Source organism: Sparus aurata, chromosome 20 (assembly GCF_900880675.1).
Source record: "Sparus aurata chromosome 20, fSpaAur1.1, whole genome shotgun sequence".
Lineage (NCBI taxonomy): Eukaryota > Metazoa > Chordata > Actinopteri > Spariformes > Sparidae > Sparus > Sparus aurata.
Window position 1 is genome coordinate 15,799,317 of NC_044206.1, and position 19,096 is coordinate 15,818,412.

The 19,096-nt window shown below is 46.3% G+C and overlaps 1 protein-coding gene across 3 annotated transcripts in view; it reads left to right on the forward strand.

Annotated features, from left to right (window-relative positions):
- Positions 1–19,056, forward strand: part of afap1l2 (actin filament associated protein 1-like 2) — a 43,537-nt gene extending 24,481 nt beyond the window's left edge. For 2 of the 3 annotated variants that reach the window (XM_030401115.1, XM_030401116.1), the window contains exons 5-20: positions 3,222–3,333; positions 5,663–5,719; positions 6,189–6,403; positions 11,572–11,751; positions 11,855–11,941; positions 12,059–12,143; positions 12,236–12,340; positions 13,310–13,521; positions 15,003–15,148; positions 15,255–15,366; positions 16,475–16,729; positions 16,820–17,117; positions 17,369–17,542; positions 17,628–17,815; positions 17,907–18,125; positions 18,534–19,056. In XM_030401115.1, coding sequence (XP_030256975.1) covers positions 3,222–3,333; positions 5,663–5,719; positions 6,189–6,403; positions 11,572–11,751; positions 11,855–11,941; positions 12,059–12,143; positions 12,236–12,340; positions 13,310–13,521; positions 15,003–15,148; positions 15,255–15,366; positions 16,475–16,729; positions 16,820–17,117; positions 17,369–17,542; positions 17,628–17,815; positions 17,907–18,125; positions 18,534–18,560 — 2,472 coding nt within the window. In that variant the 3' untranslated portion in view covers positions 18,561–19,056. The remainder of the gene's footprint in view (positions 1–3,221; positions 3,334–5,662; positions 5,720–6,188; positions 6,404–11,571; positions 11,752–11,854; positions 11,942–12,058; positions 12,144–12,235; positions 12,341–13,309; positions 13,522–15,002; positions 15,149–15,254; positions 15,367–16,474; positions 16,730–16,819; positions 17,118–17,368; positions 17,543–17,627; positions 17,816–17,906; positions 18,126–18,533) is intronic. The other variant, XM_030401117.1, reaches the window with a different exon arrangement.
- The last annotated feature ends 40 nt before the right edge of the window (positions 19,057–19,096 follow it).

A 19,096-nucleotide genomic window follows, 5' to 3' on the forward strand; every position in this document is an offset into this window, starting at 1 on the left:
AAGACATTAGACTTGGCCTTCGTCTGAAAAGAAAAGCCAATGAAGTTTAATTCTGTCCCCTGAACTTATTTAAAGTATTTATGGGGCTCCTTTGTTTTGTCGTGCTAAAACAGTCTGTCTGTGTGCAACCCCAACATCCAAAGGCGGTAGGTTGTTTAGCTGAAATGCTTGGATAAAGAGGCCAGATTCACGTGGCGGCCATTTAACCCTTGACGTCAGGGGCTAGGGTGGGAAGTTCGAATGCTGGGATAGTGTGATATCGCTGTAGGAGTCGCGTTAACACAGGGAATCTGACAAGTGTTATCTTTTCACCACTTTTGCGGTTGCTCAGCGACTGAAAGGTGAAAATGGATGGACAGTGAAAATGGAAAATGGATGGACAGTGAAAAACTTGAGGGACGTTTTTCAAGCTAACGGAATTAGCAACCGTTAGTAACCTGCTGACTAATGTTAGCAGTCGTTTGATTACATCCAGGGAGTTTTACTTCCAGGCATAAATAGCTGTGTCCAAGATGTCTGTTGAGTTAATGTACGCCTTTCCTGTCACATTGCTGTAACATCATCAAACAGTAATGTCAGCTAAGCTAAGGCTGATTTGAAAAAAAAAAAGCATAAAGATATATGCTAAGCCCAGGTTGTACTTTAAAGGCACAGCGTGTAATATCTGCCACTCAATCACAGCAAAGCAAAAGTCGTGAGTGGACGATGAGTTCATGGGTTCATGTGAGTTGTTGTATTCCCAGCAATGCTGATGAAAATCCATTTGACGTATGCTCACGGATGAGGTAATGTTTTAAAGTTGCCTTCACGTTATGTTTAGTCACTTCCCTCCTCACTATCTGACTCTCTCCTGGAAGACGTAACAACAGGCGTCCAAATGAAACGCAAAGAATTGCTACATATTATGTCTTTAAGTGCTGTAAAGGAAAACAAGAGGCAAATAAGTGTGGCCTCTCAGTTTGCATTTCGTCACATAACCTTTTTTTTAAAAGGATTTTCACGTGTTTGCATCATTTTGAAGAGAGAAAATTGGAACTCTGAAACATCCTGACATGTGTATTTGCTGACACTTGCATTATGAAAAAAATCCTCAACAGCTCCGTAATGTGAAACTGATGTAAGGCTCCTTAAAACCGCGGCGATAACATCTCTGTCTGTCCCACGCACTTCTACTCCGCGGGTCTAATCACACAAACAAGTCATGCTCGCTGCGAGTGTGTGCCGGTGTTGAACATGACGCCAGTTATTCTGACCGATCTCGGCATCTGCTACGCGTTACTGGAAGTATGTTAGTCCACTGATGCGATATGGTGGGAAGAAGGGCTCATGAGCAGGGGATTCCCTGTTTTCTTGGGATCTGACTGTCTTCGACAGCCCACATCAGCAATGATCGGTTTTATACAAACAGGCGAACCTGATTTGTTTTTCAGTATTTGTTTTGCTCCCTAAAACTTCACTGAAGCACGACTATCTGAAGACCCACCACAGGCTGCTAACCGCTGCATTTTACTGCCTCTTTTCTCTTAAATTTTGCTCATTGCTGCACACCAAACATGATTTAACTCCCAAAGTGGAGTGTCTTTGCATGGAGGGAATAGCTTTTCCTTCATCAAACACCGAAGAGAAACTACGCCGTTCTGATCAGCTGCTCCCCGCCCTCAATTAACCAAACTCTGATCTTGACATGATGTTCAGCTTCGTGAACGTGCTGACTTTTTTTTTTCCCGCAGAGCCATCCTCCCCTCAGGCGCTGCTCGCGATGATGCATGCGGCTTCTTTTTTGCTCAGGGGCTATATTTCATATTTCTGTGATCTTGCAGAGAATGTGACGGCCTTGGGGGAATCTCAGGGTAAAATGAAGGAAAGCAGACGGCGCGTCCGGATCAGCAGTGGGAGGAAGCGTCAGACATGGTTAAGAAATCGCTTCATGTCCCCCCCCCAACTTGTAGGGTTTCATAGAGTTCACTTGAGAAAACTTTTTCAAAAATATAGTCAGCAACATCAAACTGTTGCGATATGAATATACGAGCGGTGTCCTCAGGTGTCTTAGCATGTACGTTTTCCTTCGAGGATATCACCCATCTCTGAAGCTATATTTTTCCCTCTTTACACCGGAAAGAATGTGGAGATTGCTGTCTACTTCTGGTACGTACTAGGTGAAAAACATGCATATCTGCCATCTCCTGCCTGCCACCATAGATATGGGATAGCTTGAGGCTTGTGGTCGCAGGTCGAGGGCATAAAGAATGTGTTTACGTTACGGAAAAAGCCCTCCCGGTCGACACAGGCATCAGAAATATCAACATCCGATGATGCGACTCACACAGAGAGTAAGGTGGACGTGGGCGTGATGAATGGACTTTTTAACATGCTGTAATTGCTCACAGAAAAGCTATTGTCAGCCAATTTCCTCAATTCCAGGGAACTGTGTTTGTCTGACGAGGTGTGACTGCGTCCCTGAGACGTTTAATGCTTGATCTGACAACAGTTTTCTCCAGAATTTCTCCAGAATCTTCAGCAAATTACCACATGTGTGGATGTGTGAATCAGCAAACCTTGTAGCCGTTTTATAGAAGGTTGGAAAGCAAAACCCCGTAGGTATCCTTCAGTTTTTAATGGTCTACTTGGTGAGGGTTAAGGCTTCATAATGATAAGTTAAAGCGAAAAATGTGTCCATTGCCAGTTTATGGAGAAAAATACATATATAGTAGTGGAGTATAGCTTCAGCTGTACTGTAAACACTCATCTCAACACTCAAGGCAGTTGATTATGTTGCTCATAACTGACTTTAGCTTAGTGCAAAAGTAACAGAGATTGCTCTGAATGAATGATTCTTATTCAAGCAGCCGTGTGGCAGAAAGTCGGGTGGTTTCCAGCAGCGTTGGAAAAAGGGTGGACAGACCGTCGGTACCACACAGGAGATGAGAAGAAAGACAGAAGTGAAGCCAAACTGCTGATTGATTTCAGGAAAGCCACAGGGCCCACACACACACACACACACACACGCTTCCCCAGAAGGCTGGCGTGTAACCCTCTGGTGCACCGGGTCAGACGAGGGTTTGGTTACATGAGGAATTCCCTACATAGTCCTGACGACACAGCTGGATTAGACGCATGTCCGACCTGGGGGGGGGGTTACATGTTGATACTGTGAGTGTGCCAGTGTGGGTCGATAAATTCCCTAACCCCTCTCTCTCTCTCTTTTTTCCCTGTTTCGTCAGGGCGTGGTCGGTCGGGAGCCGTTCCCCTTACCTGCGACTCCCGCTCACGCCTGCATAGACCCCTCGGAGAGTTACTACGAGGAGGCTCAGCCCTACGGGCAAGCCTTCAATGGTAAGAACTGGCAGCTCAGACGCAAACTCCGACATGTGTGCTTTATGTAGAAAATATACATAGTGGGTCAGATGTGAGCCTTTTTTTTTGTTTTTATTTCTAAAACAAAACGTTCTTGATGCTTGTTATGATTCTGCACATTTAAAGCTCCTTTTCTGTTCTGTTTATGCAGTTTCAAAAGTCAAGATTCAGAAAAGTAAATGTTAGAATTAGTCATTAGCAAAAGCTTAAAAAGAAAAGTGTTAGATAAGCTGCTGAAAATGTCTGGCTCGTGTTTGTTTCCTGGAATTTGTAACCAAATCGCCCTGGCTCAGACTGTTCACAGCAAAAAGCCCAGCTGATGGATTGTTCGATTAAATACTTGATCTACTCGCTGTAAAAGGAGAATATCTGCAGTTGTGTTGTGAAAGAGGCATTCCTGCGAGGAGGAGTTCCTCTTGTTCAACGAACAAAAAGCTGGTGGTTCACTAAGTAAACCGTGGAAATCCCTTTTCCTTCATAGGTGGAAGAAGTACTAAAATCTTGTAGTTAAAAGCAAAACCACAATGTGGAAGTCAGGCATTAAACTTTTACCCACTTAAACCTAAAACTATTAACCTTTATCTGGTTATGAAACTTTCTCAATACTGCTACCCTCAAGAAAACAAAATAAAACTACTTTTAATGTTTCACTACTATCATATTGCAGTTATTAATCTTGCACAGCCACAAAAGGTAACATTACCTCATCGTCATGCAATCAGCTGTGCACGAAAAGGAATCATAGCGTTAATAATATGTTGCATCTTTCCTTCACTTGTTTTCAAAACCCATGTATGGAGGACGAAAGCTGACAAATTCAGAAATAGATAAAGAGACATTTAAAAGGTTAAATAATGTAGGCATTCATTAATAAATAAGTAGGGACATAAATAGATATCTCAGCTTCATTTTGCCTGAAATGTAAACTTGAAAGGAGTATATATATATATATACATATATATATATACATATTTATATATATATATATATATATATATATATATATATATATATATATATATGTATATGAATATGTATACACACACACACACATTGTATTTATTGATTAATGGATAGATTTAGTTTCAGTATCAATTTTGGTGCATTTAATGACACATTTTATTAACTTGATCTCTTTATACTAGACTCTTTATAAAAGGAGACGCCTGGCCTCAAAATATACTTAAAGCACCAAATGTTGTTCTTATTGCGCAGAATGGCCGATTTCAGAATATTGTATTATTGGATATTAAATAACTGATGCATTCACATGTTTAGCACTATCTACTTTGCTTTTTTTATCTGCTGGGTAGTGAATTTCCACTCAGGGATTAAGAAAGTGTTATTTTATTTTAATTAATAAAAAATAAATAATAAAAATAATAAATAATTAATTTGATGATAATATTTTAGATTGTTAATCTAAATCTCTCCGTAGCTCTGAAGCTGTGCAATATTTTCCTCTGAATTGAATTGTACCTCAAACTTGTACTTACAAACATCACTTAAATTCATGTAAATGTCTTTCCACTGCTGCTGATCTTGTGGTATTTCACACATATATGTTAACAATAAATTCCAAACCAAAACCAAAGAGTGCTGTGGGTGACAAACAGTCATCAGCTGCACTGCGTCTGTTCTTAAGAAAAACACAAACCTTTAAGCTGTTAACCATAATAGAAACAGGCTGAGACTCTCTGCAGGAAAAAATATCTGGTTTTCTGAGAAGACGGTTTCTTGCACTGCGAGACATAAGCCACGTACCGGGCCGGGGTAAATAAGTTTGAATATATATATCACTATAGCACAGCCGCTGAGAATATAGACGTGTGTCAGAGGACGCATGTTATTGTTTTCACGGCCTCATCTGATTATCTCTGACGTAAGCAATGAACATACCTTCAGTTAATGGCGAGTAAAGACACATTATGATGAGGTTGATTTAGGCACAATTCATGCATCCTCATAGTTCTGCGTAAAACCCAGACGACCTATCATGGATTTTGGAAAAGTAGCCTACTTAAACGACTTCTTCTGGTTTCCTGTTGCTGAGAATGTTGCATGCGTAGGTTGATGCTGGAAGGCTACACAAGTTTATAAAATGACCCTTTAATGGTGTCATATGCTGCAGTTCATAAAGAGTTTTTGCATTTATCTTTTCTGTGAATATAAAAATAGATATTTTCCCTCCTGATTTTCTTGCAATCTTCCAAACTTTTTCTTCTTCTTCTTCTTCTTCTTCTTCTTCTTCTTCTTCTTCTCCTTCTTCTTCTTCTTCTTCTTCCTCCACGTTTTGGCCTCCTCTCAGGGCCCTGGATGCGAGTGCACAGCTCTGACAGTGTGGTGTATGCTGTTATCAACAGGGGTAGCTACCTCTCTATCACTGGTTGTGTGTATTCATGTGCACGGCATGTCTCGGTCCTGCAGTTGTTTGAGGCATGAGCCAGAATGTGCACGGCCCCCGACCGGCATGTCCTCAGCCCTCGTTGTCCGGCATGACCGTCGCCCTGCATGCAGACAGCTAAACTAAATTTCAGGTCCCATCTTATCAACTTCCTGTTTTCCTTTGCATCATATCTTGGTTTCTTTTGTCTGTTACCATCACCATCAATCCTTTAACAGCTTATTTGCAGCCTTGACTGTTGCAAGAAGATTCCCTCCCACTCAAGAAGGTCATCAGCATCAAGAAATCATTGACATCATCGGCCCCTCAAAATCATTTAACGTGTATCGCAGCTACTCATGCCATTTAACCCCCCTCCTCCCTTGTGACCTTTGTGTGTTTCAGTTTCTTCAGTGACAGCATCGAGTTTCTGATTTTTTCTTTTTCTCAGATGACGGGGAGGCGGTCAGCAGCTCATACGAGTCCTACGATGAGGAAGAGCCGGTGACCAGAGGGAAGTCACCATCGGCGCAGCACCAGTGGCCGTCAGCCGAGGCGTCCATCGAGCTGATGAAGGACGCCCACATCTGCGCCTTCCTGTGGAGGAAGAAGTGGCTGGGCCAGTGGGCCAAGCAGCTGTGTGTCATCAAAGAACATCGCCTGCTGGTGGGTACAAGACTGTGAAAATCCGAGTTAAAGTTTGGTACGCAACAATCACGGTCACGGGCACAGAGGGTTTTATGAAGGGAAGGATTTGTTTGCATTGTGTTTGTAATTGTAACAGTTTTGTGTAACTCAACATGGAAAAATGTTAAAACAAACAAATCCTCAAAATACATTTCAAAGTTCACGTCCAGCTGGCACAAGCTGTCCTTGTTTTGCCACTTATTTTTAGGAGTGGAAAATGAAAATCCATTAAATCAACTTGTAAATAAATGTAGTAGTAGGACGGTTTATTATGGTATTCTACTCATGTGGGCTGAGAAAAGAAGTCGCCCGTGCCATCAAGGCAAAATGCACAATCCTCCGACTGCGACTGGGAAACTTAAGAAACTATTGAAACATTTAAGAAACTCTCATAGATTTGCAGTAAGGCTAACTTTACAGTACACTTTATATTGACAGTGAAGAAAGTGACTCCATGTATGTAACAGGAAGCTGTTATTATCATACTGTAGGCTAAGTCCTATCCTTGAACCGGCACCTTATCGTGGTGGAGGGGTTTGAGCACCCGAATGATCCTAGGAGCTATGTTGTCCGGGGCTTAATGCCCCTGGTAGGGTCTCCCAAGGCAAACAGGTCCTAGGTGACGGGTCAGACTAAGATCGGTTCACTCGCCCCTGATGAATAAAACAAGACCAAGGACGTGCACGTCGCCCGGATCGGCGTCACCGGGGCCCCACCCTGGAGCCAGGCCTGGGGTTGGGGCTCGCAGGCGAGCGCCTGGTGGCCGGGTCTCTGCCCACGGGACCCGGCCGGGCGCAGCCCGAACGAGCAACGTGGGCCCGCCCTCCCGTGGGCTCACCACTCGCGGGAGGGTTCAGACGGGGCCGGTGCAGAGGGATATGGGTGGCGGTCGTGGGCGGGGGCCCCGGCGGCCCAATCCCCGGATGGTGACTCTAGCCATGGGGACATGGAATGTCACCTCACTGGGGGGGAAAGAGCCTGAGCTGGTGCGGGAGGTTGAGCGGTACCGGCTAGAAATAGTCGGGCTCACCTCCACGCACAGCCTGGGCTCTGGAACCCAACTCCTTGAGAGAGGCTGGACTCTCTTCTACTCTGGAGTTGCCCGCGGCGAGAGGCGGCGAGCTGGTGTGGGCTTGCTTATAGCCCCCCAGCTCAGCCGCCATGTGTTGGAGTTCTCCCCGGTGAACGAGAGGGGTCGTTTCCCTGCGCCTTCGGGTCGGGGATAGGGCTCTCACCGTTGTCTCGGCTTATGGGCCGAACAGCGGTGCAGAGTACCCGGCCTTCTTGGAGTCCCTGGGAGGGGGTACTGGAGAGTGCTCCAACCGGGGGACTCCGTCGTTCTCCTGGGGGACTTCAACGCCCACGTGGGCGATGACAGTGTTACCTGGAGGGGAGTGATTGGGAGGAACGGCCTCCCCGATCTGAACCCGAGTGGTGCTTTGTTACTGGACTTCTGTGCTAGTCACAGTTTGTCCATAACGAACACCATGTTCAAGCATAAGGGTGTCCATATGTGCACGTGGCACCAGGACACCCTAGGCCGGAGATCAATGATCGACTTTGTGGTCGTGTCATCTGACCTCCGGCCGTATGTCTTGGACACTCGGGTGAAGAGAGGGGCTGAGCTGTCAACTGATCACCACCTGGTGGTGAGTTGGATCCGCTGGCGGGGGGAGGAAGCTGGACAGACCTGGCAGACCCAAACGTATCGTGAGGGTCTGCTGGGAACGTCTGGCAGAACCCTCTGCCAGGGAGATCTTTAACTCCCACCTCCGGGAGAGCTTTGACCAGATCCCGAGGGAGGCTGGGGACATTGAGTCCGAATGGACCATGTTCTCCACCTCCATTGTTGACGCGGCTGTCCGGAGCTGTGGCCGTAAGGTCTCCGGTGCCTGTCGCGGCGGCAATCCCCGAACCCGGTGGTGGACCCCGGAAGTAAGGGTTGCTGTCAAGCTGAAGAAGGAGTCCTACCGGGCCTGGCTGGCCCGGGGGACTCCTGAGGCAGCTGACGGGTACCGGCAGGCCAAGCGTGCGGCAGCACGGGCAGTCTCGGAAGCAAAAACTCGGGTCTGGGAAGAGTTCGGGGAGGCCATGGAGGAGGACTACCGGTCGGCCTCGAAGAAATTCTGGCAAACCATCCGGCGCCTCAGGAGGGGGAAGCAGTCCTCCACCAACACTGTTTACAGTGGAGGTGGGGAGCTGTTGACCTCGACTGGGGACATCGTCGGGCGGTGGAAGGAATACTTCGAGGATCTCCTCAATCCCGCTGACACGCCTTCCATAGAGGAAGCAGAGGCTGGGGACTCAGAGGTTGACCCATCCATCACCCAAGCCGAAGTCACTGAGGTAGTCCGTAAGCTCCTCAGTGGCAAAGCACCGGGGGTGGATGAGATCCGCCCTGAGTACCTCAAGTCTCTGGATGTTGTGGGGCTGTCTTGGCTGACACGTCTCTGCAGCATCGCGTGGCAGTCGGGGACAGTGCCTCTGGACTGGCAGACCGGGGTGGTGGTCCCCCTATTTAAAAAGGGGGACCGGAGGGTGTGTTCCAACTATCGGGGGATCACACTCCTCAGCCTCCCCGGGAAAGTCTATTCCAGGGTACTGGAGAGGAGAATTCGGCGGATAGTCGAATCTCGGATCCAGGAGGAACAATGCGGTTTCCGTCCTGGCCGTGGAACACTGGACCAGCTCTATACCCTCCGCAGGGTGCTCGAGGGTTCATGGGAGTTTGCCCAACCAGTCCACATGTGTTTTGTGGACTTGGAGAAGGCATTCGACCGTGTCCCTCGTGGCATACTGTGGGGGGTGCTCCGGGAGTACGGGGTCGGGGGCCCTCTGTTAAGGGCCGTACGGTCCCTGTACTGCCGGAGCAGGAGCTTGGTTCGCATTGCCGGCAGTAAGTCAGACCTGTTCCAGTACATGTTGGACTCCGGCAGGGCTGCCCTTTGTCACCGGTTCTGTTCATTACTTTTATGGACAGAATTTCTAGGCGCAGCCACGGGCCGGAGGGGATCTGGTTCGGGAGCCAATGGATCTCATCTCTGCTTTTCGCGGATGATGTGGTCTTGTTGGCTCCTTCGAGCCGGGACCTCCAGCATGTCCTGGGGCGGTTTGCAGCCGAGTGCGAAGCGGCTGGGATGAGAATCAGCACCTCCAAATCCGAGGCCATGGTTCTCGACCGGAAAAAGGTGGCCTGCTCCCTCCAGGTGGGAGGAGAGTTCCTGCCTCAAGTGGAGGAGTTTAAGTATCTTGGGGTCTTGTTCACGAGTGAGGGAAGGATGGAGCGTGAGATTGACAGACGGATCGGTGCAGCGGCCGCAGTAATGCGGTCTTTGTATCGGTCCGTCGTGGTGAAGAGAGAGCTGAGCCGAAAGGCGAAGCTCTCGATTTACCAGTCAATCTACGTTCCGACCCTCACCTATGGCCATGAACTTTGGGTCATGACCGAAAGAATAAGATCCCGGATACAAGCGGCCGAAATGAGTTTCCTCCGCAGGGTGGCAGGGCGCTCCCTTAGAGATAGGGTGAAGAGCTCTGTCACCCGGGAGGAGCTCAGAGTAGAGCCGCTGCTCCTCCACATCGAGAGGAGCCAGCTGAGGTGGCTCGGGCATCTGTTTCGGATGCCCCCGGGACGCCTCCCTCGGGAGGTGTTCCTGGCATGTCCCTCCGGGAGGAGACCCCGAGGAAGACCCAGGACACGCTGGTGTGACTATGTCGCCCAGCTGGCCTGGGAACGCCTTGGGGTCCTCCCGGAAGAGCTGGAGGCGGTATCCGGGGAGAGGGAGGTCTGGGTGTCCCTGCTCAGGCAGCTGCCCCCGCGACCCGGCACCGGATAAGCGGATGAAAATGGATGGATGGATGGATGTAGGCTAAGTTGGCTGCCTGGCACAGAATGGCAGACAATGTTAGCGTCTTGTTGGTGGGGACCAAAACGGGGGTAACAGAAGAAAAGACAAATGCAACCCTGAATGATCGCTAATGCTGCTTTGTATCCGTTCGCTAATATATTCGCCATGTTACCTTCATCAGATGATGGGTTTACAGTTTGTTGTGCTGCCCCCAAGTGGTCAAAAATTCAGTTAATGAAAGCTAAAGTACAGAGCTAGAGCGCTAAGGTGATTAGCTTCCAGCGTAAACACGAGAAGCAGAGTTAAAAACACTTGCCTGGCTCTCTCCGGTGTTCAAAAATACACTTTTTTGCACCTCTTAAGTTCACTAGCCATATTGATAAACAAATTGTTTCTCTGTAGATAAACTATAATGTAGAAATACAAAAAAGACAATTTTTGGGACTTACTTCCTGCAAATTTTTCATCAGCAACAACATTAGCCAGGAATTATCAGCCTATGTCACGGAGTACCAGGCAGCAAATGTGCTGGACGGATACATAAACTAGAGTTCATCAAGAAACTGCTACAGCGCACCTCTAAATACAGAAGTATTTGTATATTACTGGGTTTTTTGTTGTTGTATTTTGTTTGTAAGACCTAATTGTTATGCTAGCTCGGCTAATGACCTCCTGATGCTAGCTCCATAAATGATGCACGTAGGCCAGTGTCGTCTGGCTCTCAGAGCTAAAGAGAATAAACCTTTTTACCATTATGTTGAGCTGTTCTCTTAACGTAATCAATCAATGTGTCATTACGTTAACATGTCAAATATCTTTCTTTAAAAATGATTTTCTAGACTGGTGACACGTCTTTGAAAAGTACCGGTATGAACCTATTTTAACTGTGTTAACTCTGTTTGCATATGACTCGCTGGGTTCACTTCCTCATCCGTGAAAGCCTTTCAGTAATAGGCGCTGTTGACCCACTGGCCTCAGGTGCGGTCCTTGTAACCATATCTATCACGACTCGTGTTATATCAGGATGTGTAAATATTTATACACTGTTATAAATCAGTTAATTATTACTGTTTTACAAAAAGCATGTAATAATCCATAAGACAACAAAACTGTCCCAGTACACAACATGACGGATGGACCAGCATGGATTTGTGAATAAAGACAAGAGTCTGGAAACCTTTTTCCAGCACTGCTTTGCTTCATTTGTTGCTGATATTTATTAAACAGCAAACAATTCAATTTAAAGACACCATATATGACCACAAACTGCTAGTTTAACGTTATCTCTGTCTCCCTCAGTGCTATAAGAGCTCCAAGGAGCAGACGCCTCTGCTGGATGTGAGTCTGCTGGGCTGCAGCGTGGTCTACAAGGAGAAGCAGCTGAAGAGGAAAGAGCACAAACTGAAGATCATACCTGTGGGAGGGGAGGCCATCGTGCTGGCTCTGCAGAGCAAGGAGCAGACAGAGCAGTGGCTGAGGGTAAGTCGTGTGGAGGCAGGTTTATTGCTCAACTTTGCTGAAGTTCCAGAAGAACTGTGCAGTTTTGGTGAAGCCACGAATCAACCTTCTCTCCGTTCATCAGGTGATCCAGGAGATCAGTCCCAAACCAGCCGAAAACTGTGACTCCCAGCACTCCGTGTCTGACTCGCCAAGGCTCATTTGTACAAAGGTGGACTTGCTTTGAACAATCGTGCTTTAGAGTACCTGTCGTTCTGTAAGCATGCAACTTTGCAGGAGTTTGTCAGCGCGCGTATGAAATGACTCAAATGCTGACGTTTACTTCCAGGGAGAGCTGAGTGAGAGACACTCGGTGGCCTCAGAGAGCGGCAGCAGCACCGACAGCCACGCTGAGACTCCCGAAAACAAAGATGGTGAGTCATTAGTCCACATAGCAAAATACGGGTTTAGGCACACGCACGCTGCGAGCATCCTTCAAGCATTCTCCTCCTCGTTCTCTTCACAGTGAAGAAAAAATACGGTGCAGGGTTGAAGTTCAGCAACCTCATGAACATTGGCAAGAAGAAACCGTCCTCGTTAGAGAGCCCAGAGAAATGTGTGGACACCTCAGGTGAGCAGAGATCTACTGTGTGGTGTCATCTCAGGTGAACTTCTCAGCCTCGGACACAGTTTATGTTCTGTTCTTCGGCTCCTGTTGGATGATATTCCTACAGGCAGAGATAATCTGCTGAATGTCTCTATGGGTGGATATTTTATGTCAGACTTAATGGTCTTTATTTTCTAGTCATAATTAGAAGATCTTCTTGCAGAAACTCAAGGGTATTTAATCATAATTTTTCCCACCAACATTATACCACAACAAATGATTAGCTCTGATTTAAACAATAACCAATAATATACGATGGGTTTGTGGCATTAAACAGACAAAAGCTGCTTTTCCAACCAAAGTACCAAAGTATACTTTTAAGGAACTGAAAGGTTCACCCTGTTGTCAATCAAGGACCATGTTGGAAATAAGTGTTATAACTTTAACATGTTTATGTTATGTTATGTTGGATTATGTTTCTGTCTTCAAAAAATAAATCACTCAAAAAAAAAACAAAAAAAAAACTCTGCATCTCCACTGCGGTCTAAAGACTTGTGAAAGTGATGTGTGAAAAGGTAACGATTGTTTTCCCACGTTTCATTTTCGTGCGTGCCTATACAAACAACAATGATCATGATGATCATCTGTCATATACTTTCTTCTCTAACTCCACACTGATTTGTCAAAGGGCAAAGAAAAAAAAAGATTCTATAAAACGATGGCTGAAAGAAAGTAAAGGGAGTACTCGACCAATTGCCATAAGCCCAATCCTCAAAAAATTAAAATAAAGTCCCTGGAACTAAATTTACACCCTGGTCCTCCAAAGTTCCTCCGAAGTTCCCTCTTCCCTGGGGAAAGTTCCTGCAGTGGAACCACTGGTGAGGTCCACTAGCCTTGGAAACTTGTTTTAGCTCGCACGAAACGACACAGTATGAGATGCTAAGAGAAAACAGGTACCACACGGTTATGTTATCTTTCCTTTTCTTCTGCCAGGCTACCTCAACGTGTTGGTGAACAGCCAATGGCGGACCTGCTGGTGTCTAATCAAGAACGGGCAGCTGTGGTTTTACCAGGACAAGGGCAAGAACAAAGTGAGCCAGCCAGCTGTGACGCTGGAGGGCTGCAGCGTGTTGCCTGATCCCAGCCCCGAGCACCTGTACTCCTTCAGGATCGACATGGACGGCACACAGCTGGCCACCTTAGAGGTAGACACCCGCTGTCTCTGCAGTTGTTTTGAATGTAGGCTAGTACACCACGCTACGACTGTAAAAGCTGGATACAATTACAGTTGTTTGGTAGTACAAATATTTCCCCAGCTGCCGCTGAATTAATGGTTTGACACTCTGTAACCAAAGTGAAGGCTGTCAGCTGTGATCTGGTGGGTTACAAGCATGACAAAAGTGTTGGCCAAAGAAGTTGTGGGGACCATGATATCTGCTGTGGTTCGCCTCACATGAGAGCTTACTTCAGCACTACTCTGTGAGAGAAAACACCAGAAGTCTAACACGTCTGGAACAGCATGGGCAAACATCAGCATCGCTCCAAAAACAGAAATGGTATACAGCCACTTATAGGAACCCGGAACACTGACATGACCTCATGGAAATCACTTTCTGCTGACATCGAACTCGGCATGTGTCATATACGTGTGCACCAAAGGGTGGTCTGCATATGTTTGTGTTCGTGTGTGTGTGTGTGCGTGTAGGGTGTGGGTGTACTGGGATTTCAGGGACCGATGCTACACCCCTTTTCATTAGCCTTTCAGTACCACCCTGCTACAGTGGATATTTGGTCATAGGCAATGGAATTCCATGTTTAGTCTTGAGGGCTCAGTCTGACACATTTATGGGTCTTTTTTTTTTCTTGTTATGAGATTCTCTAATTTCACAAAGTTGGTATGACGAAACAGACGGCCTATTTTAATTCTGTGAAATACGTGTCAACCCGTCACAGTTCATACAATTCTACCGATTCTTAAGTTACCGTTTCAGTTTATATGCAGTATGTTATTGGTTGTAATCTTGAGTAGTTTTGAGGAGGAAGTTGCAAGAGAGCTCCGTTGTTTGGCCGTCGGTTCACTTTTGTGTTACCTCGGTTTCTATCCCTCTTCCTCTTCACCCCTGCGCCTCGGTCATTTTCTTTTGTAGCGTAGTATTTTAACAGTTTCTCAGGTTGCTCCACCATTACCCTAGGAATAACTACGTACAGCTACAGGGAAAAAGAAATCCTCCCCGAAACTCAATAGCAGACCCACATCTTTTGTTGTGTAAATCGAGCCTGTCAGGGAACAATCCATCCTGGATCCCAAACAAAGTAGCTTAGTGGAAGCGAGGCAATCTATATCCAAAACACTGGACAGTCAGTATTTACTTCATAATAATAAGTCTGAAAAAGTTGGAAAGTTGTCTATTTCCACTTTTATTGTCGCAAAACATTAAACTCTCACCCCTGCCAGCGGTTATGTCTTGCTGTTTCTCAGTTAGACATTTCACCTCTCAAGAGGTCGCTCATATTCCAAAAACTTCTCCGGGAATAAATGCCGTAGCAATCATCTAATTAATACAAAGTGACAGTTGGTATGCAATATGAACCGCAATGGGGCTTTAATCGCATGATGTCGCAAGTGCATGGTATGTACCCAATGCACTTTGTTCCACTCCTTCCTCACTCCCCCTCTCTCTCTCAGGCTAAGACGTCCGCAGACATGGGCCACTGGCTCGGCCTCTTGCTGTCACAGACGGGGAACAAGACGGACCCCGAGGAGCTGACGTACGACTACGTCAACGCCGAGAGGATCACCACCATCGTCACTGCTGCCAAGACTTCCTATTAGTGAGATACTAGTCACCTTTCAGCAGGCAGCGGTCCCACTGCTGTGTGTAGGCACGTTATTTAAACCAGGTTTCTGTGTGTGTGTGTTTTTTGTGTGTCTCTCTAGCTTGATGCAGAGGAGGTATTCCGAGCCAAACACCTACATAGACACACCACCCGCCATCTCTAACAACTCGGAAGAACTGTATGATGACGTGGCGTCCATAGCTGACCCGGAGGTATGTTCTGATTTTTGTTTTTTTTATCTCAGGAATCCTACAGAAAGAAATGTGTTTAATATTTTGCGAGTTAAAAAACATGCAGAAGCACTATTCACCAGATTACAAAGCAGACAATATGATTTTATTGATATATTAATTAGGGATGCATCACTGATTTATCGACTGATTTCTGCGTGTCCGGCCAACAGCAAAAACCCAAAGATCCTTGTAGAAAACAAAGAAAACCATAGAATTTTCACAATGTTCACAATACAAACTAGGTAAGGTTTTTTAAAGGTTCTTGTAAAAAGCATTTTTTAATAGGTAACAGATTTATTAACCTTAATAAGGCAGTGTTCTCGCTTCCGAGGGTTAGGGTTATGCAAAAGGCATTTTTAACTGTTAATAAATGCGTGATAAAGTATGTATTCATCTTGATGAATCAATACATGAAACAATAGTTGTAAGTTAAATATGCATGTAATTCTGTTATATATAGCTTATAAATGTCTTATAAACTAATAATGATTTTTAATGCTATCATTAACACGTATATATTCTTATTCAAGGTGCAATATGCAGTTTATGAAAATAAGCTAACCCTATCAACAGAATGTGAAGAACAGACATCTGTGCAACTTGTTGCAGGGATATGTACTGGAGTTAGCATGCTAACCAGCTAGCTCTGGGCACGAATGCCTCTTTTTCCCCAGGCAGCGGTCCAAAGGACCTGTGCTAACGGTTAGCTGACCTGCTAACAGTAACCACAGTCATAAACAGAATGAAGTTAGCAGCAGCTAGCTACTCTGGTGATATGCTACCCCATTAGTTTGGAGTGTGAGTTTAACAGGGGGCCAGTTCTTACATACTTTACCTTTTAATGTTAGTAAGCATCTGATGAAGTACGAGTAATATGAGATGCATTAAAAGTGATGATTAAAATAGCGAATGCAAAACATGTGTATTTTTTTTTTTTTAGATCTAGTCTGATATGTTGACAGTACACAGGGGTCAGGTCTGGCATCCATTTTGAATTGTGTTGAAACATGTACTGTTTTGGATTTCATTTTCATTCTTACACATACTTTCACCCGGCCAAATAACTTCCTCCTTCTGTGTAATACAGGATGTTGAGGAGAGCGGCCTGCCGGACAGAGAGGACAACAATCTGCAGGAGCATAGTGAGACGTGCACGCAAGACACCAGGGACTCGGCGGCAAAAGAAGGCGACGCTGACGACAGGATTTACTTGGACCTCATCCCTGTACGCTCCTTCCTCCACACGTCCAGTGGGGTTAAAACGCCCCCTGCCAAAGAAAGGTCTGGACATTCCCCGGTCCCAGCAGAGGAGCAGAAGGACGCCTCATCTCAAGTGAAAGAGGTGGATAATAGTGATGTACTTATGTTTCCTGCATTATGTTTAGACGCAGTCATTTGTGCTTTAATTCCCTGCTTGACGCACTGATTCCAGGTCACTCCTACTAACGGCACTGAGCCGGACTCGCCACCTGAGACGGATGGAACGAGTTCAACCTCCGCGACCGGCAAACCAGAACAAGAGCGCCCCGCGACTCCCACTCCGCCGCAGCCACAAACTCAACAGGTCAAGCCCTCAGCCCAAAACCAGGAGACCCCCAAGAAGAACAGTCTGGAAATCCCACAGGTCTTCAACTCCCCGGGGGTCCAGATCCATAAAGGCTCGATGGTGCAGGCTGCTACTGGGCTCCCTCACAGTCCTAAGCCTGCACGGCCTAAAGCACATACCATGGGTGAGGATTGGGGAGCAGGGACGCTGGGTTCACTCCTTTGACCACTGCCACATACACCTTCATTTTTCAATATATGAAGCAGAAAAAGCAGATTTAGTGCTTCAGTTCCTGTGTGATCTTACAGCACCAGGGCGCCCTCTGGTGAAAGGCCACATCCACTACAGTCAAAGGCCCAGCCGCACAGTGGAGTGCATATTTCTCCGTCTTTGGGCAAATGTCACGATGTAATATCAGATATCGTTTTATCCCAGGGTCCCCTGGGGCGGTGGAAGGGAAGCTGGGCAAGAACCGCACAGAGGCGGACATGCGCCGCTACATCGACGAGCGCGACCGCCTGGAGAAAGAGCGGGAGGAGGTGAGGAGCACTCTGGCCAACCTGAAGAAGGAGAGGAGGGAATGCAAAGAGGAGCTCGGCGCCTGCCAAGGTACGTCTGCCTCACTCCCTGTGGTGTGTCACAGCACCCGTTGACGCGCCGCCGTGTGTGACTGACAGCTGTCTGTCGTCCTCAGATCCCAAGCAGCAGGCCTCTTTAGAAGCCCGTCTGAAGCAGAAGGAGGAGGCCTGTCGGGAAGCCGAACGCCGCAGGGTGGAAGTGGAGCTGCGACTGGTCGAGGTGAAGGAGAGTCTGAAGAAGGTGGAGTCGGGGCCTTTCACACTGGGAACCACACTGGACAGCAGCCTCCAGGACACGCCAGCGGTCAGTGTACCGGCTTTAACGTTCAGCATCCATTGTGCTTCCACACTTTCAGCCAGATTCTCTAACTGCCTCTCTGCTATTCTACCCTCAGACTAAATCAGCCGCCATTCCTGCTCCCCAGACATCATCATCATCAACAGTATCATCATCGTCGTCATCATCATCTTCATCATCATCATCATCGTCAGTCCAACCCTCCAACAGCAATGTCAGCGCAGACCAGGCCTCCCCTGTCAACTCTGCTTCTGCGCTAAAGAACAGACCTGCCTCCTTAATGGCCCCCAAAGGCAACGTCATGCAGAAAGCTAAGGTGAGACTATAGATATCTGAGAAAGCAAATCTCAGTACTATTAAGACTGTCATATACTTCATACTGTCAGATGCGGAAGCCAAGAACGGCCATGCCTGCAGTAATTCTATAAATGCTGTTATCTCAAGATCGCAATTATCCATCCCAAGAAGAATTAGCTTTTACGCAGAGACAACGAGACCTGTTATTGCGAGGAAAAGAAGTTATTTTCCTAACTTTTGATGTTTATCGGAGATCAGGAGTGCCACGCGAACATGCATAGATGGCAGCTTGGCAACTCTAGCAGCCGATTTAAGCCAATTTTCACCAAATAACAAGATATTATTATGAGAAAACGTTGAATAAAAGGCTGTTCTTGGTTTCCACATGTCAGTAAACCCAAATGATATCGGTCTTTTGTATCAACAGGAGTGGGAGAAGAAATCCACCACCTAGAAGGAAAACCCTGAATGAACTCCTTTGACCTCTCAAATCCTCCCAGAGCAGACAGCTCAATCAACATCCCTCGTCCTCATCGCCTCCTTTGCCGAGACTACAGAGAGCCAATCAGAGAGATGCACAGGCCGTCCTCTCAAAATACCACTGGATAATCTGCAATGACTTTTCAAGTTGTATTTTTTTCTCCATTTGCTAAAACGAGGACATTGATGTAGTAGCATTTTGGCCAGTCCAACAGCTGTTCCTGTTATGCACGAATGGGATGTTTCAACTTTGACAACAGCCAAACATTTTTTTTAAAAACCACTGAAGTTTAAGACGAGAGACGACCCTCTACGAAAATTGGCCATTTTGTACACTCTAGATTGTAGCTTGGTTCGTATATGCTGGTAGCCAAGATGTAAATATATTTACACCATTATTCAGCCTGTTGGCTTGTATTGCTAGCTAAAAATGCACTTTTTATTCAAATAAAAATGTACTGACAACAGCACTGGCTTGAAATTTGTTTGTGAAGATTTTTCACCCTTTTT